Genomic DNA, 23,092 nt, shown 5'->3' with positions numbered 1-23,092 from the left:
GAAATTATTTGCTCACTGTAAACAAAAGTTCTACTGTTCTGGTTCAATGTGACCTTGACCTTTGACCTACTGACCTCAGAATCTATATGGGTCATCTGCTGGTCATGATCAACCTCTCTATAAGGTTTCATGATCCTAGGCCCAAGCGTTCTTAAGGTATCGCCGGGAAAGGGTTTAACTGTTCTGGGTCAATGTGACCTTGACCTTTGGCCTACTGACCTCAAAATCTATAGGGGCATCTACTAGTTATGACCAACCTCCCTATCACGTTTCATGATCCTACATGTAGGCCCAAGCATTCTCAAGTAATAGTCTGGAAACGGTTTAAATGTTCTGGGTCACTGTAACCTTGACCTTTGACCTCAAAATCAATAGGGGTCATCTGCTGGTCATGATGAACCTCTCTATCATCTTTCATGACACTTGGCCAAAGCGTTCTTAAGTTATCGTCCAGAAACCGTTAAACTGCTCCTGGCCAATGTGACCTTGAACTTTGACCTAATGACCTCAAAATCATTAGGGGTCATCTGCTGGTCATGACCAACATCCCTATCAATTTTCCTGATCTTAGGCCCAAGCGTTCTGGAGTTATTGCCCGGAAACCGTTTTACTGTTCCTTGTCACTGTGACCTTGAACTTTGATCTACTGATCTCAAAATCAATAGGGGTCATCTGCTGGTGATGAATAACCTCATTATCAACTTTCACGATCATAGGCCCAAGCAAACTTGAGATATCATCCGGAAACCGTTTTACTGTTCCGGGTCACTGTGACCTTGATCTTTGACATACTGACCTCAAAATCAATAGGGGTCATCTGATCATGACCAACCTCCCTATCAATTTTCATGATCCTAGGCCCAAGCGTTCATGAGTTATCATCCGGAAAACGTTTAATTATTCAGGGTCACTGTGACCTTGACCTTTGACATACAGATCTCAAAATCAATTGGGGTCATCTACTGGTGATGACCAACCTTCCTATCAACTTTCATGATCCTAGGCCCAAGCGTTCTTGAGTTATCATCCGGAAATGGATTGGTCTACATACCGATCGACAGACCGACATCTGCAAAACAATATACCCCTCCTTCTTCGAAGTGGGGCATAAAAATTGCATGTGCATAATTGTCTTACAAAGATCTGTATTTGTATTACATATCATAAAGATCCATCAATGGGTTACTCTATGAATTTTAAAACAAAGGGCAATAACTCCGCTTTTACCGAGATCCTGATAAAAATTGCACAAGCACCACCTGATCTATAATTGTATTAAGTTTCATGAAGATTCATCAATAAGTTTCTTAAATACAGTCAAAAATCCCTATTTTCTACCAAATCAAGGGGAAAACTCTTCTTTTAATGGGTCAAGGGGGATAATACTAAATGTGAGCAAAGGTGATGTGCTTATTTGTAATTAAGTAAGGTTTAGTAATTCCAGCTAAAATACTTTGAATTATAAGCATTTTCAATTTGGGATATATCTTCAGCATGGATAGTAGTTGTGCATCAAAATCTGTCAAATGACAATGGATATATTATTTGACCAAGGTTAAAATTACTTATAATTACCCCAGAAATTCTTTGGAAGATGGCCATAAGCTCACGTTCAGACTTCATGTTTTCTACTGCAGATTTTTCGGCAGTGATAGAAGCTACGAGCGAATCCAAGAGTGGTCTCCCTTGCTCACTTAGAACCTGGTCAGATACCTACAAACAAACACAGTAACACTGAAAATGACGTTAATATAACAAAACTCTACTGGAATCAGTTAAATCACATCTAAAACTCAAAAAACTACAACTGACTTAATTCAAGGGCCAAAGTCCCATTACTTCCATCAAAAGCTATAGTACACTATATGTTTGGTTGTACTCACGGTGGTGTTATATTTTTTGCTAATAATTGCCAACAGAGCAATTCACATTCAAAACAATCGTGACTATTTTTGGGCCTTATATGTATGTCCAGAAGCATAATCAACTATCATGAAGCTATGGGAATATGTCTTTTGTCTGTCCAATCACACAAAATAAAAGTCAATTACGTGATACAAACATTATCCAATATTCTGTAGTCAATACACTGGAAATTAAAACTTCATCAACATCCAGTTATATACGAGATCACATTTTGCAACATTTACCTCACATTCTGGTTATCCTACTGTTACCAGTTAGAACGAGATACCATATTTATCAAGTTTTAAATCTACACTAACACAAAACTAGAACTGTCACAGGAGTGACTCATACAAAAGTGAATACAAAAAAGTGTCTTACCGACCCATGTTACCACAGAAAAATGTTTTTACTTTTTACATAGGACTTATAATAAAAGATTTAGAAAAATATCTAAAATATTAAAAATCTAAAAATAGGATTTCTAAAAATAGACTAATTCCTGGAATTTAAGGGGAAGAAACTAAGTACAAAAGTTAAAAAAGGTTACTTCCCTTTGGCTCTAAGCCAATCAGAATGAGATATAGTGAAAATACATCAAAATTAACCTAAATTCTAGGTAAAAGGGGACACAATTCATGAAAAATTAGTGTCAGAGTTATGCACCTTGTGTCACATGATGTGGGTGATGAGGTGGAACATCTATTTTAAGTCTGAATCAAATCCATTCAGTAGTAACTGAGATATAGTGAAAATACATCAAAATTAACCTTAAATTCTAAGTAAAAAGGGGCATAATTCATGAAAAATTGGTGTCAGAGTTATGCACCTTGTGTCACATGATGTGGGTGATGAGGTGGAACATCTATTTTAAGTTTGAATCAAATCCATTTTGTAATAATTGAGATATAGTGAAAATACATCAAAATCAACCTTAAATTTAAAGTAAAAGGGGACATAATTCATAAAAAATTTATGTCATAGTTAAGCACCTTATGTCACATCATCTGGGTGATGAGGTGGAACAACTATTTTAAGTTTGAATCAAATCCATTTAGTAATAACTGAGATATAGCGAAAATACAACAAAATTAACCTTAAATTCTAAGTAAAAGGGGACATAATTCATGAAAACTTGGTGTCAGAGTTATGCACCTTGTGTCACATGATGTGGGCACATGATGTGGGTGATGAGGTGGAACATCTATTTTAAGTTTGAATCAAATCCATTTAGTAGTAACTGAGATATAGTGAAAATACATCAAAATCAACCTTAAATTCTAAGTAAAAAGGGGCATAATTCATAAAAAAATGGTGTCAGAGTTATGCACCTTGTGTCACATGATGTGGGTGATGAGGTGGAACATCTATTTTAAGTTTGAATCAAATCCATTTAGTAATAACTGAGATATAGTGAAAATACAACAAAATTAACCTTAAATTCTAAGTAAAAGGGGACATAATTCATGAAAACTTGGTGTCAAGAGTTATGCACCTTGTGTCACATGATGTGGGTGATAAGGTAGAACATATATTTTAAGTTTGAATCAAATCCATTTGGTAATAACTGAGATAATAGATTTCGGGACATGACGGGACAGGACGTGACGCGACGGGACGGGACAAAACTGACTCCTATATACCCCCCTCAAACATGTTTGGTGGGGGTATAATAACAGAAATTGATGTAATTTATACAAACCTTGGGAAAAAAGTTACAGAAGAACTGGTATATATTTTGATTGTTTAGAGACAGTCGTTCGTCCATCAATACAGCATCAACATAGTCTATGAAGAAACTACTGGTACATAATATCTTGATGAAGTTTTTGTCAACCTATTGAATATATAAAACATAACTTAATGAAACTGTATCAAAAACTTTAAAATCATATCCTTCATTTTCAACAAAATTCTAAAATGCTTTATATAAAATAGGTGTAAAAGGAAAGTTTAATTAAAGCACAGTCTGAAATAATAAGTAGTACATAATATAATGTCATTTATGTAATAATATTTACTGTGTACATGCATTTCATACATGTAACAACATATATCAATGAAATACTACGTAGGTGGATCTCTTATTTACATACATATGTTTATTTTATGCAACATTGCAGTGGAAAGTGTGTTTTGTACTGCAACTTTACTATGTCTGTTGTTACAAGTACCTTTCACTGGATAATTTGGTCTATTTTACAGATTTATAACTATAAAACCAAGATATAAATATATACACATACTGACCAATGACACGGTGAAACAATACTTACCTCTGTGTGATAGATTTCGTACCAAAGTTTTGCAAAGTATGGGGAATGTAATGGAACACCTTCATACGCAACCATTGCACCTATAAAATATAGTCAATTATAATCAATGTATAAACCTGAAGGGGGGAAATCTCACCAAATTGTATTAAAATACCCATTCTCAGAATGTTTTTTTTCTCCTCTTTTTTTTTTGCATAAATTTCTCATCAGCTGCTAAATAGATTTCTCATTACTGTTTTCAAATAACACATTTACTTATAATGTTTAAAGAGTTTATTTTTTTTTATTAATGTATATAGGCATCAAATACATATCAAAATTCTGTTTTCTTCTTCTAAATATCATACATACATACACAAAAAAACTTAAACATTATTTGGTTATGCTATACAACCAAAATTTTAATTTTCCTTAACATGCAGAACTGGCCAAATACTTTTGTTTTTTCGTTGTTTTTTTTTTGGGTCATGACAACTACTTATACAGGACTTTTTCAAAGTTACTTCCATTCAGGTAGTAACTTGAATTATTTTAGGTTTAAGGATTTTATACACGAAAGATACAGCAATAAGAAACACTTGAAAAACACTGTAAGAGAACTTACTAAATGTGATAATGGGTTCAGTAAGGATCTGCTGATTGACAGCTACCCTACACATGAGATCAACCATTGAATGATAGGGAATGAAAAAATCCTGCAACGCTGCATCATACATTTCATCTACTCCCTGAAATAACAAAAATATTTCATCTGCAACTTGATATAAATGCAAAATATATACAAGACATATATTTAATGAAACTTTTTAGCTGTCATTATCTTAATATGATTCAAATATTTCATTTATACATCATGAATTCGTGACTAATCAAGTATTTATCATACTTCCTCACCAAAGAAAGATCCAAACTGACAAAGTGCTTCTGATTTCAATTCTTCATCTTCACATGGTGTGGAATAACATGGCATGTTAGGAAACTGACAGTATTTTATAAACTAACTCAATAACTCATTCAGAGTTTGTAAATGTAGCATATGGCTGTTAAATCAATTTGAAAGTGGATGTTTAAAGCCACAGCAGAAAGGTGAGTACCTTTGTTGCCTCTATTTGACTAGTATGTAAGAGCATGTTGAAATGCGGTCTTGGTGGTCGTATATTGGACTTTGGTCCAATTGGTTTCTGTCCACGCCTTGGAAAATAAGGACCATTTGCCACTGAAAATATTCAAATATATAATTTACTGATATGTGATGTTAACTATAAATAGTTAAGTATAGATAAAAAGAAACTTGATGACTTTCATATAAACAGAGTAAACAAACTAACAGTATGGTGAATATCCTTTAAGCCAATCATGAATATCCTTTAAGCCAATCATGAAAAGAGTCTTTCTTTTCTTAGCATTAGAATCATTTGAACAAACATGAAACAGCACCATCCTGGATGCTTCTTACCAATTTCAACCAGTTCATGATAAGTTGTTTACATATGTTTCTAGTTTAAGCTCTGGCCATGCTGAAATGCAGTCAAACACAACCATATGAACAAAACTGAGACAAAGTTTGGTAATCAAGTGGTTCAGGAGAAGAAATTGTTCCACGAAAATTGCCTGATCATCCATCTTTACTTATTTCATATGTCAGAGCTAAAGGCATCAGTATCAACAGACATTTACAGGGCTGCATCAGACAATAATTTTTGAATGACATTGCTTCAACTCTCAAAGTTTTGATGATATGGCAATTTCTGCATGTAACGGGTTTAACATCACACAAGCACAATTAAAGGTCATATGACGACTTTTCCTGCTTTTAATGATTAAGAAAAACCCTTCAGGCATTATTTCATCACAGCATGGCACCTAGGTGGAACCACCTCACATGAAGGAAGTCTACACCCTAGCCAGGTTTTGAACCTACAGCAACAAGGGGTAAAATATCTGAAGTTGGTAATCTTAATCACTCTGGCAATTAGGCCCCTTAGATGCTGATATGACAAATCTTGATAAAACATGTAATTAATGTATTAACTTACATGGCATGGAAGTATCCTGGTATGAGAGATGTGCCTGTGTCAGACTGGGAACTATAGCATTGATACACTCACTCTGATACGTCAGTATCATTTCCTTTAACACATCTGAAATTAAACACAACATTATCTTCGTTAATCTTCAAATTATCATATATGTTCATTGGCAGTAATACACATTTCTGTCTACTATCAAGGGTATTTAATTACTACTCTAAAAATATCACAAACTTAAATACTTCAGTTCCTTTTTTTGGAAGTTCATTCATTTCAAGTTAAACCTGTCTATAAAGACCACCCTTGAGAGAGCCAAAATGTGGTCTTTATTGGAAGCTGGTCTTTATTCACAGGTTAAAATACACTGTAAATGTTAAAATGGGAAACAAAACATGTGGTCTTTACAGCCAGGTGGTCTCTGTTCAGAGTGGTCTTTAACACAGGTTTGACTGTACATGTATAAACAATATATTACTGAAGCCATTGCCTTTCTTAAGATTTATACTAGATCTTATACATACACCTCCAAATTCGACAGCCCCTACTGGACCTCAGTCAAATGGCATATCTATACATGCAATCAACACATTAGACAGAACTATGACCAGTTTTACACATACCTATACAGACTATCTCAGGTGGAGTACAACTACTATACAGACTATGCATCCCTGATGGCGTATAACACTAACCTATACAGACTATCTCAGGTGGAGTATAACTACTGTACAGACTATGCATCCCTGATGGAGTATAACACTAACCTATACAGACTATCTCAGGTGGAGTATAACTACTGTACAGACTATGCATCCCTGATGGAGTATAACACTAACCTATACAGACTATCTCAGGTGGAGTATAACTACTGTACAGACTATGCATCCCTGATGGAGTATAAGACTAACCTATACAGACTATCTCAGGTGGAGTATAACTACTGTACAGACTATGCATCCCTGATGGCGTATAACACTAACCTATACAGACTATCTCAGGTGGAGTATAACTACTATACAGACTATGCATCCCTGATGGCGTATAACACTAACCTATACAGACTATCTCAGGTGGAGTATAACTACTATACAGACTATGCATCCCTGATGGCGTATAACACTAACCTATACAGACTATCTCAGGTGGAGTATAACTACTGTACAGACTATGCATCCCTGATGGAGTATAAGACTAACCTATACAGACTATCTCAGGTGGAGTATAACTACTGTACAGACTATGCATCCCTGATGGAGTATAACACTAACCTATACAGACTATGTACCTATATACAACGTATGTATCTCAGGTGGAATTTGACACTTACCTATACAGACAGTACGTATCTCAGGAGGAGTATAGGAGTTGAGAAGTGTCAGTAACTTCTTTGCTATAGTAACTTTCTCATCCCAGCTGTGTACATACATCTTCACATCATTCGACTGTGGTCCTGAACATAATTTAATGCAATGCGTTTATTCAAGAAATGTTTTAATTATTCTTGTATCTGAGTACATCAGAGCACTATGTGCATTTAACAATAACCTACATTAAACAAGGTGAATTCTCATTCCTCTTCAACTGGTTAGAATACAGTCTTTCCAAATTTCTCATACAAAGCATTAATCTTTTTGTCAGGGTTGCAGGCTCTAAGTACATGTAGATTAAATTTGATTTCATGAAATATGTAATTCCCTTGAACAAACCTACTAAAATGGTGTAACCTAATGATCTGACTGGAAACCAGGTACAGTTTATCAAGACTGGATATGCCAACTTTTTCATATTCTTTTCTATTTTAATAGATTCACTTTATGAATCATAATCTTATGATATGATATTTGTACTTGTTTCCAGTAACAATATTTTTTCATCCTGTACTTGTTTTCATATTCCTCTCTATGCAATTACAGCATATACAAAACATACCTTTCTTTTGCTCGACATAGTTCCTGGCATTTTTGAGCACCTGCAGCAATATGGACAACAGGTCTACAATATCACCCGTCACATGACACGCTGTGGCCTCATGGTACATCACATGTAGGGTGATAAATGCCTGGCAAATAAATATACAATGTCATATGTGATGTTGTACATAAAATAGCTCCACATTAGTTTAACAGTATCTTCTTACTTCTTAGTAAATATAAACTGCCAATACTTGCTCAATGCAAGCTTTCAGGATTTTGAACCAATAAAACTTGAAGATCAAAGGCAAACTTCAATGTCTGTTTGTTTTGGGTTTAACGCCAATTTTCAACAGTGCTTCAGTTATGTAACGGCAGGCAGTTAACCTAACCAGTGTTCCTAGATTCTGTACCAGTACAAACCTGTTCTCCGCAAGTAACTGCCAACTTCCCCAAATGAATCAGAGGTGAAGGACGAATGATTTAAGACACAATGCTTTTTATCGAATCGTCGCAGAGAACATACGCCTCACCCTGGGCTCAGACTCACCATCCGGGATCTGTAGATCTGTGCTCTCCCTATTGAGCTAAGCAGGCGGGCTTCAGTTTTCAATGAGATATGAAGCACCGACTTCCAGGTAACAAGGGAGATACACTAAAATGTCACTGATATTCATTATAGTTACAATAAAATATTATTACAACTTTTCTGTTTGTTTTAGTTTCTTTTAATGCCACACCAACACTAATATAGGTCATATGGATACTTTCCAGCTTTTGAGGGTGAAGACCCTAGACACCATTTTTTGCAATATTTCAGGCATAAACTGGCATCTGCCTCAGTAAGCCAGCTGGATGGAATCATCATATGAAAGATTTCTACACCCCAAACCCCAAGTAGGGTTGAACCCAAAAAGGTGAGGGGCAAAGGATTCAAAGTCAGCAGCATTAAACACTCGTACCACAGTGGCCCCTTATAACAATTATAGTAGCAACAGCTGCAAAAACTTCAAAAGTATTCTACAAACATTCCTACCTCACCCAACATCTGAAGACCTTTGTTAAACAAGACTATCAATCTGTCAGTCTCTGTGTCAACCAAAATCTTCAAGGCTCTGAAAAATTAAAATAAACTAACATACATTTTCTTATAAAGCTAAAATAAAAAATATAGCTTGTATAATAAGCCAAATTAATTACTTCAACTGACATTTACATTGTATATGTTCTTCAGTCAGTAATAACTACAAAATTAATTTTCTAGTACAAAACTGAAATCTGCCTAGACAAAATTTTAGACCTGAACATTCAATGTTTTAAATAGGGACTACATAACTCACTATTAGCACATGTCAGAGTAAAGACCTTAAAATTCATCTGAATGTAATCATACAGTTTATTTACCCTATCAAAGTTTGCCATCCTGACCGAGCATCAAGATTCTGTAGATACAGCTGTATGGTGTTGCGTCTGAAGCTGTTGATGGCCTTGATTTCCTCATCACTGCAGTCCTGGTACTTGGTTGCCATCAGTCGCATCATCTTGAACAATTCATCTACAGCCTGTACATATAGACAGCTTCATTTTGAATTCAATACAAACTAAAGCTGCTTTTGAGAAAAGCCCATGTCTCCCACAACTGCATAATCATCTAAATAGTAGTATATGAGTCAACCATGCACCAAGACCTCAACTGCCTTATCAGACTTTGGTGAGTGCTTTGATTATCAAACAAGAGCTGTCGGAGGACAGCAACGCTCGACTATTCAACAGCCTTGTCAATTGAATGAATACAAAAGTTGAAAAAGGGGCATAATTTTGTAAAATGCAAAGTAGAGGTATTGAACCTCTGTACTGCATGTCATATCACGACAGTGAACAAGTGTGTGAAGTTTCAATCCTTTCCAATTTGTGGATACTGAGATACCAGCTTACATACAAAAACTTAACCAAAAACTGCTAAGTCAAAGGGGCATAGTTTTGTAAAAATGCCAAGTAGAGTTATGGGACCTTCACAGTGCATGTTAGATCATGACAGTGAACAAGTGTGTGAAGTTTCAATCCATTCCAATTAGTGGATACTGAGATATCAGATTACATACAAAAATTTAACCAAAAACTACTAAGTCGAAAAAGGGGCATAATTTTGTAAAAAAGCAAAATAGAGTTATGGAACCTGTGCAATGTAAGTCAGTTTGTCACAGTGAATAAGTGTGTGAAGTTTCAATCCATTCCCACAAGTGGTTACTGAGTTACCAGCTTACATACAAAACCTTAACCAAAAATTTCTAAGTCGAAAAAGGGGCATAATTTTGTAAAAAAGCAAAATAGAGTTATGGAACCTGTGCAATGTAAGTCAGTTTGTCACAGTGAATAAGTGTGTGAAGTTTCAATCCATTCCCACAAGTGGTTACTGAGATACCAGCTTACATACAAAACCTTAACCAAAATCGGGACGCGGACGCCGACGCATGGGCGAGTGCAATAGCTCTACTATTCTATGAATAGTCGAGCTAAAAACAAGTTTCAAGGGCCATAATTCCAAAGTACCTGGGCCGATTTGGCTAGTTATTGAACTTGGCCGAGGACTTATTGGCAAACACATTTTGTTCAAGTTTGGTGAAGATCGGATGAGAAATTTTCAACTTAAGTGGACAAGCTTTATGACAGACAGACTGACAGACACACACACAGACAGGAGTAAATCGATATGTCTCCCATACCACTGTGTGGTGGGAGACATAATACTTATTACTGAAGGTAAAACTTTGAAAAATCTGTACTAAAACGCTGACGCACAAAGGGCAAAAATGTCAAGATGCTGTTTCCATGACTCAAACATTTCAGTAAATTAAAAATAAAACTTAAAGTTACAAAGCCAACAAGATCTGATATGACCTTTTTGACTACTAAGTGTGACTTTGGCTTTACAGGACATTTGACTCTTAAGTGTGACGTTAACCTTTGAGATAGGGGCCTGGTATTTTCGAGCAACCCTTTGTCCCACTAATGCAAGATTTAAGTCATACAAAAATAAGATTGCTCAATGCTGTTATGGCCCGGAAAAGCTCTAAAATTACCTTTGACCCCTAAATGTGAATCTGACTTTTAAGACAGAACCCTAAGTTTGTGTGCGACAGTCCATCTCATTGTATTTAAGCTAATAAAATTACTGTTCAAATTTAAAACCGAGACAAAATCTGAAATGACCTTTGACATCTTTATGTGACCTTGAACTTTGTGATGTGGACTGGAATTTGAATGCAACATTCTAACTCACTGTGGGTAAACATTTATGTCAAATATAAAAGAGATTAGTCTATACATGTCTGGACAAAATCGGATGGATGGATCCATACAAATACACCAAACACCCACTCTGATGACTATGTAGAGCTCACCACAGGAGAATTAACAAGTTTCAATCAGCCTAGAATTTCTTTAGTCCAGGATCTTATAACCACCAAGATAAATTCATAAAACTGTATTGGAACTGTAAAAATGGTCTTACCCCTGGATACTGGGCAGGATAAGGTGTTATGTTCTTGAAAGCCCACAGAATATTTTGATGCTGAGCTAGTTGTCTTGTAAATATTCTTGATTGCTGACAACACATACGTAACAGTCCGTAGTATGCAGGTAATGTCATACGATTAAACATCATTACATCCTGGTCCTCATGGTCAGCACTGTAACATAAAAAAGATTATTCTGTTCTTTAACTTTATCCAGTACAATATGGAGATTTATTTGGTCCAGCACTAAGGTGAACAAAAGCAAATAATAACTCATCCTTCAAACAACTGAGGTAGTGGATGAATGATCTTGGACATACAACTGAAGTAGTACACAAATAATCTTGAACAACTGAAGTAGTGCATGAATAATCTTGGACAAACAACTAATATAATCATTATGGATGAATAATCTCGGACAAACAGTTGAAGTAGTAGACGAATAATCACAGGCATACAACAGAAGTAGTGGATGAAAAATCTCAGACAAACAACTTTAGTGGAGCATGAATAATCTTGAAGTAGTGAAATGAATAATCTTGGATAAACAACTAATATAGTGAAATGAATAATCTTGGATAAACAACAGAAGTAGTAGATGAATAATCTTGGACAACAACTGGAGTAGTAGCAGTTTTCCCAGGAATCACTATCAACTCTTGGGCACAGATTATGACTGCAGGTCTCCTTACATTTTATTTTGTTTCTGCAAGATTGACACTATTTAAAGGATAAAATAATACTTACAGTATGTATGTAAATGGTATATGTTTACAGACATGTGAGTTGGTGACAATCAGTTTTACATTCTCTGGACAATCTACACAAGCCTGGTACCAGAATAACAACAGTGCCTGAAACCAAATATTGGGAAATATTAGGCTAGGACCCAGGAAAACAAATGATGAGCCAGATAAACTCTAGCACAATAATTTACGAACAATTGTATCTGTAAAAAACACCATTTTCTACATTTTTCAGAGCACAACTTGAATGACACAAATAAAGCAAAATTAATATGAAAATTTATATTTCAACAAAACGCTTACTTGCTAGATATAAAAATTTCTTGACAGACAGTAAGTTTACATGCATAACCTAACAGTTCACCAATCCTTGTAGGATTGTAGAATAAAGTTAGATCAAAAGGTGACTTTCCAGATATTAATGGTGAAGGAAGACCCCAGATGCCCTTTTGGACATCCTTTTAGGCACTGGCCTTCACTTGGGCAGTGACAAGTGATTTGAAGAAAGATTGGAAGGAAGAAACCACTCAGCCACTGAGGCTCCTCAAATCAATGACCTAATTCCTATAACAATACAAATAACTCACCTGTTTATTGTGATGCATTGAGATCTGTGGTTCTGACAATTTGGGCTGGAAAAGTGCCCACAAGTCATTGAAATGATGTGCAAACTGGAAAAAAAGATCATACAGCTCAAGACAAGATGTCACAGATACAAGACAAATATAAATTAAATCATTTAATAAAGATACGACTTTGTGGTACTGTAGAGGAGAACTGGTTATGAAATGAGGACTGTTTTTTGTTTGTTTGAAGGCTGTGCCATTCACAAAATTAAATTACAATGCTAGATAAAATTCATAATTAATTTACCTTTAAATTCTTTAAATTTAAAAAAATGCAAATCCATGTTGCTACAAATCAAAACAGAAAGGTTAAGCTTACAAAATAAAAAGTATTACAAGCAATAGAAAAATAAGTAACTTAATTCAAAACTTGTTTTTCACTCAGAATGTTGTTTAATTTAAAAGTTTTAATTTGAACTATATTTACCATGAGTTTCTCCTGTTTGGACACCAGACAGAATTGTAAGACTGTGAAATAACAAATAAGTTTTGTTGTTCCCTGTGTTTGAGGATCTACATAGAGTCGGCATCGTGGTAACAGACTCAGTAAATGCTCATAAACTTTGTGTAGCACCATCAGAGCCTCGCTGCTCATCTAAATATAGAAAATGATTACATCTTTGTTTTGTTAAAATTCCAGACAGACATTACATCAAGTCTTCAGATATATTTAACATAAAAGCTTTATTTTCAAATACATTATAATGAAAGCTGAACATCTATTTTATCAATCAACATAAAGAAAACTTTATACAAATTAAACTCAGTTAATACCAAACAAACACCAGACGATGCTTTATATTTTCATTCCCTTATTTGGGGCAGCAAAATCTGATATTTGACTTTCTTGGCCTTTCTTCTAAGATCTATTTTGTACATGTCATTGTAAAATATGGTGAAACTGTGTTTGTCCAATAGGGTCTCGGACAAGCTGGGGTAGTCGGACAATCGCGTTTGTGCCAATGATATTATTTTCTACACACTAAATATTTCTTACAAAATTCTGAAGTTACTGAGAAAATCTTACTGCAATATGCAAATTGTATTTAAAGTTATTTCTAAAATGCAACTAGTACCTCAAGGCTGGATAAATATATAATCATAAAGTCTGATAGGACACTCACCGGGATTTCTTTATGTGGACTGAGAACACTTCTAGAGGTTCTATACATCTGTCTAAAATGTGTACTGGGTACCAGTGATACAACCAGGGCACCAGCAGCTAAAATGCATAACACAAACAAGTTTCTTACCATTATCTATTAAAACATTTGTGTAAATAAAAAAAAGAACAATATTTATGTCAAGTGTCAAAGTTACAAAATTATATGAAAGAATGTTGTTGCTCTTTTGTTCAGCTTTAAGTCACACGATCACAATCTAGGTTATTTTCCAGGTGACTCTTCAGTGGTGGAGGAAGACCTAAGGTTCCCCTCTAGGTATTGTTCAATGCACAGTTCAGCACCTGGGTAGAACCACCCACCTTCTGCCAACCAGTGCGATAAAACATAGGACCTACTGGCAGTCTATTTTAAATCAAATAATGTACAGGAATTTTAGTCGTCACTGATATATTGATGCAATGTTTTAATGACCACTAAAATAAATAAAACAATAAATGTAGAATCCCACTTACAATTTCTGACTCTAGCGTTGTTGTTTTTGATGAGATAATGTTCCACCCAGCTGTCCATCTGGTTAAGCATGTAGTGATTGGCCAGTTTGTTACGAGTCACCTGATTGGCCATCCAATCTAGACATGCCACTGGATTACACATTGCCAACTTAAATGAAATGTAACATACATAATTATAAAAATTATTACTTTTGAAGTACAACAGAATAAACCTTTTTTTTTCATAAAAATGTTCACTTCACCAATAGCTACACCACTATCATCTTCAAATAGAAATCTAGAAAAAAAGGTAACTGGTGAGCCAATATCACTATGTTCTGCTATCAACAACTTTCAGATTATTAACTGTCCTAACACAGCATGCTCATTTTCCATAGGAAACAAAATGTTTGCATTATAACAATCAGACATGGAAGGCAAATGCAAGAGAATCGAAATTAAAAAATACTAAAATATGAAGCAAATACACTTTGTACAGCATTAAACATATACTCTTGCAGTGACCTTTATGTTTTGTAATTCTGAGACAGAGATATCATGAAATACACAATTACCTCCCAGAACCTCTGCAGTATAAGCTGAGTAAATGGGGGCATCCCTGGAGGGCCTCCAACAAATTCCACTAGCATAGACATCAGTTTGAAGAATGGTTGGGATTGCTGCAACATTAAAATATCAATGATCACTTACAAGCTCCTAACTTATGGTAAGTACATATCACATTACAATGATAGTGAAAAGCCTTTATCAGTTACTGTGAAATCATTTAATTTTGCGGGTTTAAAACTCTGTGGTTTTGCCTAAAACTGCTATTTCATTTGGATACAAGTTCGTGGATTTCAATTTATGAAGTTAAAAGAATGGGAATTTAACTTGTTTGTTAGAATTCAATTCTTTTAATTGATGGAACCACACAATGCGTTAAATTCAGTCCCCCACAAATATTGATAATTTCGCAGTAAGCAATAAGTCAAGAACCATCAATCTTCTGCAAACCAGCTGAATGGTTTCCTCACATTATGTGAGTTGGGCTCAAACCCTGGAGGTGAAGGACAAGTGATATGAAATCAGGTAACGTAACCCCAGAGGCTCATCACCCCTCTGACAGAGAAAGCAAGTATAAAATACATTATTTCTTTAGGGCAATGGACAGTCAAATCTCCTAAAGCAATAACAGTTACCACTAGTGATGAGAATCGGACAGCTGAAGCAGAATCGATTAATCGGTCCGATTCTAATCTCTCTCCGATTCGATTAATCGAAATAATCGGAACTGAAAGATCAAAAACAGACTTATGTAATGTGGCAATATGGTAGTAACAGCAAACCTTTCTCAAGACTTTCAGATTATTTTATGACTACCTTTATTACTTTTTATGAAGAATTCTATGACACAGCTACTGTATTAAGCAACTGTTGGGCAAAAATGACCCAGTTGTTCGAATCTTTAACCGGCTGTTAACCTATCTGCTGGTTAGATCTTGATTCAAAATATTTGTCTTGATGGGATTTTTTTTTATTTCACTATAAAGGCAGTCCTTAACTCAAAGATTTGTTTTTCAAATTCTTCTAAAATGTCGACATATAGCCTTAAAAGTTAACCAACCGATAGCTTACCCGGTTGTTCAAAGCTTTGAACAAATAAGTCCAAACTGCGATCTGGGAGGAACTATTGGACGAAATGCAAAAGTAACTATAATTCATCTTTTCTCTATGACTCAAGGTGTGGGATTCAAGCCATGCTAGATGCACTGCCAAATTTGACATAGAATATATGCTGGGGACATTGCTGGCAGGTCTGGAATTAGTTTATCATCTTTTTTTAAGGAAATCCACTATTTTGTATTGAATGAATTATAAAAACTTGTCAAATAAAATCTGAAAATTATTTCCAGTTAGAAAAAAAAGTGGGTGGGGTACCTTCGTTAATGTACGCTTTAAAGCATATTTTGCAAACAGCTCTAGTAATATCAAAGATTTCTTTAAAAGGAGCCAATATCCGGCATTCAGGCTTCATGCAGAACCCAAAATATTTCAAGGCGTCTGATTTTTTACTGCCAGGGCAACAAAATTTTTATTATGGTTACGATCATGACAGCTGGCCTGACAGCGTTCTCTATTTTAAAGAGCAGATATTTTGAAATACTAACCCAAAGACTATAAAAGAGCAAACGTATCAAAAGTATTTAAGCTTAACAGCGAGAAGTATCTGAAAAAGTCTAGAAAGCGGGATTTTAATTTTTTAACAAAATCGGCGACTAGAATCGATTCTTTTTAGTCAGAATCGATGTCGCCGACTTTGAAACTTTGGCGATGATTAATCGAACATCGGCGACAATCGGAACATCACTAGTTACCACTGACCTACATACTAAATTATTTTTTCATGGAACTAGTCCACACATATAAAATCTCATGATTCAACAAACATACAATTATCTGTACAATCTCATACAAATATATGTTTTTTTTAACAAGAATGGAGCATTCCAATATTGCTTCAAATCACAAACAAATGTCAGTTTTCCATTGTTTAGATGACTTAAACATGTTACATACCTCTGGACTTAACTTCTTTATAGCACCAAAAACCATATTCACAATCTGAAATAAACAATTATACAATGTATTTGACATTTGAAAGTCTACAAAACTAGAAATGATGACATAGGTATACACAAGCAGCAAAGTCAACAGACATCTAACAACTGAAGAACCCTAACACATGTTCTAGGAGTTGATACAAAATTTTATCATAAAAAAATAAAAGATGTAATAATTTTGACAATGTAAAGAATATCTTTTGAGTCAGCAATTTGTTTTGAAACAAAATTTTGACTCAAAATACTTTTTTTTTCATATCTATGATGTGCATATAATTCTGCATTATCCCCCTTTCTTATATAAAGTTGTACTATGTGAGAGAGTTAAAAGGTGAACTTACTGCACTAGCCAGTCCATCATTCCAACGACACAGACTGAATATAAGGTTACAGGTCTGTCGGACATTGATGTTGTCTCGAATCTGGTTGAAGAGGAAAGGATACCCCTGAAAAAGAACATATTTTTTTTTATTAAACAGTATTCAAAACAACAGTTCACAGAAGTAAGAGTATTCAATGAGCTGAAACATAATCATATGTCATAAAAAGACTTTCCACCTTTGGTAATTGTGTATTTCTTGATATTTATTTAAACAATACTTGCCATGTTGTTATATTAGTGTCAGTACTGCTCTATGTATATGATGTACAAAACCATCTAAATAGTTCTTAGGAAAACTGCAAAATTTTCCATTTTCTCATCATTCAAGAAATATGCAAATATTTTAAACTTTTTAAAAAAGATACATGTCATTTTAAAAAAAAAAAAATTTCTAAGACAGAATGTTACTTACTTTATTACCAGCAATAATACAATTATAATCTTTATCCGAAATCTGTAGCTGGTTATCCTCGGCACTCCGCGACTTCTCCACAAGTAGAGATATGAGAGCAATCATTTTCTCCAGTGACAGAGGTTTATATGTGTCGTCTGGTATCGTTATAACTTCTTCCTCCTCTTCATCATCAGACAGTATCTCCACCTGAAATAACATGGTAAATCAAGACCAACAATGACAATTTTTGTCTCAATTCAAAACTAGAAATTGCTTTTGTAAAAAAGCGTATGTCTCCCCCAATGCAAAGTCCTATAGGCAAGAAGTCAACAGGGGTCAGGAGCGAAAGTCAAAGAGACACTGATGGTTGGCTGCAATAGGGATCATCTACTTGGCATGTCCAGTCATCCCGCTAAGTTTCAACACTCTTGGCCTAGTGGTTCTCAAGTCACTGTTCAGGCTCCTGTGACCTTGACCTTTGATCAAGTGACCCCAAAATAAATAGGGGTCATCTACTCTGCATGTCCAATCATCCTATTAAGTTTCAACATTCTAGGTCAAGTGGTTCTCAAGTTATTTTCCAGAAATGATTTTACATGACCAGGCCCCTGTGACCTTGACCATTAATAGACTGACCTAAAAATCGATAGGGGTCATCTACTCTGCATGTTCAATCATCCTATGAAGTTTCAACATTCTGGGTCAAGTGGTTCTCAAGTTATTGATCGGAAATTGTTTTCCATGTTCAGGCTCCTGTGACCTTGACCTTTAACAGAGTGACCCCAAAATCGATAGGGGTCATCTACTCTGCATGTTCAATCATCCTATGAAGCGTTATCATTCTGGGTTGAGAGGTTCTCAAGTTATTGATTGGAAACGGTTTTCGACGTTCAGGCCCCTGTGACCTTGACCTTTATCAGAGTGACCCCAAAATCGATAGGGTCATCTACTCTGCATGACCAACCATCCTATGAAGTTTCAACATTCTGGGTAAAGTGGTTCTCAAGTTATTGATCGGAAATTGTTTTCCATGTTCAGGCTCCTGTGACCTTGACCTTTAACAGAGTGACCCCAAAATTGATAGGGGTCATCTACTCTGCATGTTCAATCATCCTATGAAGCGTTATCATTCTGGGTTGAGAGGTTCTCAAGTTATTGATCGGAAACGGTTTTCGACGTTCAGGCCCCTGTGACCTTGACCTTTAACAGAGTGACCCCAAAATCGATAGGGGTCATTTACTCTGCATGACAAACCATCCTATGAAGTTTCAACATTCTCGGTCAAGTGGTTCTCAAGATACTGATCGGAAATGGTTTTCAATGTTTAGGCCCCTGTGACCTTGACCTTTGATAGAGTGACACCAAAAACAATGGAGTTCATCTACTCTACATGACCAATCATCCTATGAAGTTTCAACATTTTGGGTCAAGTGGTTCTCTAGTTATTGATCGGAAATGGTTTTCAATGTTCAGGCTCCTGTGACCTTGACCTTTGACGGAGTGACACCAAAAACAATAGGGGTTGTCTACTCCAGCAGCCCTACAACCCTATGAAGTTTGAAGGTTCTAGATCAAATGGTTCTCCAGTTATTGATCGGAAATGAAGTGTGACGTATGGACGGACGGGGGAAAAAGAATACATCTCCCCCAGAATGGGGGGTGGGGGGGAGACATAATTTTGTAAGGATTTTGGGCTTAACATGGAGTCATGTACTATGGAGTCTTAAGAATTGACCTGTCTTTGACCTTAAAATTAAGTTAGCTTCCAAATGAAATGAGTAGTTTGTAGCTTGCTGGCTTTAAATGGGTTTAAATCAACACTGAGAGTCAGTGTTAGCACTGCAGCATGCTTTTCTCATGTAAGTCAAAACAAAGGCAAACTCACCCTTATTTTTTCATTGCTGCAAAAATATTCAAATCTATAAAAAATTTAAGTTCTTGTACTCCATCTTAAATTGCTTGTCTCTTCCCCTAAACACAATTTTTATATTTTCTATTGCACTTTTATCATAACAGAAAGGAAAGTATGTCTAGTCGATCCAACTTTTAACAAAACATGTTAATTATAAGCTATGAACTGCTTTTACTTTTTATAGTCTTGTTCCTTCAATAACTATTTCACCTTTTCAGATCATTAAATTCTATAATCACACATAATTTTCCCATGCTTTTCTGCTGATATCATGAACACTTACATGGTTTTCACATGCATTTTTGTTGATATTATGAATACTTACATAATTTTCCTGTGCTTTCTGTCCCATGTAGAAGTTGACCATGGTAGATATAGAGTTGGTATGTATAAGGAACATACACTCTGTATCACCCATCTTGGCAAAGTCATACAAAAATGCAAAATACTCCATCAAATACTTGCTGTGTGGCCTCACTCCATGCTCAAGCTAGAAAAAAATTAAAGACAGGATTTACATACACAATATACATATATGCAGCTGCTTTGGTCTTTCTGCTGTACTGACAGTATTTTGGACATTATTTCATAAAAAAACTGTTATAAATGGTAACAAATATTTGTGCCAACTTTAACTTGAGGATATATGGTTGTTTGATGACAAATGTCAGTTGAAAAAGATCTTTTACTTGAAGAAATAAAATTTCTGTATATAAAAACATACTCTCCTTTCTTTTATACTTTTTTCTAGTGACATATAATGGAGATTCTATATTGTAACCAAAAGATAAAAGGTCAAGACAAAATGTCACTCCAAGATAAAATGTCACTCAAACTTAAAACACTGAGAGTGAAAAAGCGGCAAAATAAAGTGAAATAACTTACTATACTGAGCATTTTCTTGATAAATCTGGTCACGCATGACTTGTTACCTAACTGTACTGTGTCTATTTCACCATCTTCACTGAAAACAATACAACAGATACACCTTATTCTATAACACAAATGTTTTATTCAAATACTACAGAAAAAGGTTTCAACAATCCTTGGTCACAACTATCATTTGAAGGAGTCTTATTTCTGTTGATTTTGCAACTGTATCAATCCATAAAATAAAATCCAAATTAACAAATAAAATTTCCATTTTATTTTATTTTCTGAGTCTGAAATCTATAGTTGCTTGCCTTAAGAAAATATTATTTCTTTAAACTTATGAACCCAAACTTAGAAGTGCAAAACTCCAGCCACTGAGTTCAAAGACAAATTTTACTTGACTTACTTTTCAATGAAGGGTTGTAGATACAGCTCTATTTGTGTTGGTTTTAATCTGTTTATCACATGTATCAACAGCCTCTGAAACATCTATAAAACAAAAATATCTTCTCTTTATCCCTACACAGTCTCTATTTGTCCATTATTTTGTGACATTTTTATACAACCTTCATGCTGTTGGATTTGTATTATTTCTGCTATTAGTAATTTGTTCCTCAGCAGTAATTTACATCTTTCTGTGATGAACAGGTAAAGGACTTAGGCATGTCTTTTGTCCAATTTTCGTAGAAAAACCCCCTCATATATCTGGAATCCAGTGGAAACAACAGAACTGGTAATCTATGACCACTACAATTGTAACAAGAGCTCGTAGAACACGAAACACCCCCACTGATGCATTCAGTAACTGAACAAGGAACAGAAATTATTTGGTCACTGTGCACTGGTCGTTTGACCAACTGACCCCAAAACCAATAGGGGTAATCAGCTGGTCATGATCAACCTCCTTATTAAGTTTAGTGATCCTATGCCCAAGCATTCTCAAGTTCGTCCTGAATTAGTTTGACTTTACACGGTCACTGTGACCTTGATCTTTGACCTATTGACCTAAAAATCAATAGGGGTCATCTGCTTGTAATGATCAATCTTCCTACCAAGTTTCAAGATCCTAGGACTAAGCGTTCTTGAGTTATTAACTGGAAACAGTTTAACTGTTCCCAGTCACTGTTGACCTTATCAATAAGGGTCATCTGCTGGTCATGACCAACCTCCCTTTCAATTTTCATGATCCTAGGCCCAAATGTTCGTAACTAATCATCCAGAAACGGTTGTAACAGTTCTGAGTCACCTTGACTTTTGACCTAATGACCTCAAAATCAATAGGGTCATCTGCTGGTCATGACAACCTCCCTATCAACATTCATTATTCTAGGCCCAAGAGTTCTTGAGTTACCATCCAGAAACCGTTTAACTGTTCCAGGTCATTTTGACCTTGACCTTTTGACTACTGACCTCAAAATCAATAGGGGTCATCTGTTCGTCATGACCAACTTCACTATCAACTTTGATGACCCTAGGACCAAGCGTTCTTGAGTTATCATCTGGAAACTGATTGGTCTTCGGATGGACCAAACCAACGGACCAACTGACCAACATCTGCAAAACATTATACCCCTCCTTCTTCGAAAAGTTTATAATTATGAAAGGCTTTCCTTACAGTCTTGACTCAAAATACAGACAACACTGGGAGAGCTGATAAATAGATTTGTGTATTTGTAGTGTGTTCGTAGTCTTTGTCCACAACTTAAATACACCTTAATTTAAAATTCATGGTAAATATTTAATTAAGCCTGAAAAAACAGTTATTCTTAGTGACAAGATGGTCTTTACCTCAAGTTTAACTGCACCATGTTTTTTCAAAAACTTCAATCTACTTCAAGATAGCATGGAAAGTAACAAACCTGTCTAGTGATCTGGTTAGGACACTTGATAAGGATCTGTTGTGGCCACCAATCACTCTCTGCCATATGATCCAAGAACCACTGTAAACACAAGAAAATTACTGACTAGCTCAATTTTTACATTACAAGAAGAAATATTGCAGGTTTGATCTCAAGATTAATAATTTTCTATCTTCAATAAATAATGCATATCATCAACACCAAAGTTATTTATTTCTGTTCACCAGTGAAGTTTTAATCATGATTTATACAAGCACATTAAATAGATTCCTGTTTATAACTGTTCTTACCTCACATGCAGCCTGACACGAATTAAACTGTTTGGTTAACAACTCTATCCACTGGACCATGGTTGGCTGCAAGTAGAGTAAAGAAGTAATATAAAACTCCATAAATATGGGGGGAAAATACAGAAAATTTGTCAA

At 35.3% G+C, this 23,092-nt stretch overlaps 1 protein-coding gene across 2 annotated transcripts in view; it reads right to left on the bottom strand.

Annotated features, from left to right (window-relative positions):
- LOC123536006 (ubiquitin carboxyl-terminal hydrolase 34-like) overlaps positions 1–23,092 on the bottom strand; it is an 84,998-nt gene that overhangs the window by 5,590 nt on the left and 56,316 nt on the right. For both annotated transcript variants that reach the window (XM_053549350.1, XM_053549345.1), the window contains exons 56-80: positions 22,958–23,023; positions 22,668–22,748; positions 21,215–21,297; positions 20,821–20,899; positions 20,261–20,425; positions 18,042–18,230; positions 17,589–17,693; positions 17,204–17,248; positions 15,199–15,303; positions 14,645–14,792; positions 14,133–14,230; positions 13,436–13,603; positions 12,970–13,053; positions 12,384–12,490; positions 11,633–11,810; positions 9,526–9,683; positions 9,158–9,236; positions 8,141–8,270; positions 7,539–7,661; positions 6,218–6,322; positions 5,276–5,397; positions 4,786–4,909; positions 4,182–4,261; positions 3,608–3,742; positions 1,576–1,713 (exon numbers count right to left, since the gene is read on the bottom strand). In XM_053549350.1, coding sequence (XP_053405325.1) covers positions 1,576–1,713; positions 3,608–3,742; positions 4,182–4,261; positions 4,786–4,909; positions 5,276–5,397; positions 6,218–6,322; positions 7,539–7,661; positions 8,141–8,270; positions 9,158–9,236; positions 9,526–9,683; positions 11,633–11,810; positions 12,384–12,490; positions 12,970–13,053; positions 13,436–13,603; positions 14,133–14,230; positions 14,645–14,792; positions 15,199–15,303; positions 17,204–17,248; positions 17,589–17,693; positions 18,042–18,230; positions 20,261–20,425; positions 20,821–20,899; positions 21,215–21,297; positions 22,668–22,748; positions 22,958–23,023 — 2,895 coding nt within the window. The remainder of the gene's footprint in view (positions 1–1,575; positions 1,714–3,607; positions 3,743–4,181; positions 4,262–4,785; positions 4,910–5,275; positions 5,398–6,217; positions 6,323–7,538; positions 7,662–8,140; positions 8,271–9,157; positions 9,237–9,525; positions 9,684–11,632; positions 11,811–12,383; positions 12,491–12,969; positions 13,054–13,435; positions 13,604–14,132; positions 14,231–14,644; positions 14,793–15,198; positions 15,304–17,203; positions 17,249–17,588; positions 17,694–18,041; positions 18,231–20,260; positions 20,426–20,820; positions 20,900–21,214; positions 21,298–22,667; positions 22,749–22,957; positions 23,024–23,092) is intronic.

Source organism: Mercenaria mercenaria, chromosome 1 (genome assembly GCF_021730395.1).
Source record: "Mercenaria mercenaria strain notata chromosome 1, MADL_Memer_1, whole genome shotgun sequence".
Classification (NCBI taxonomy): Eukaryota; Metazoa; Mollusca; class Bivalvia; order Venerida; family Veneridae; genus Mercenaria; species Mercenaria mercenaria.
Note: the sequence above shows the minus strand (reverse complement) of the source record. Positions and strands in the feature narration are given on the sequence as shown.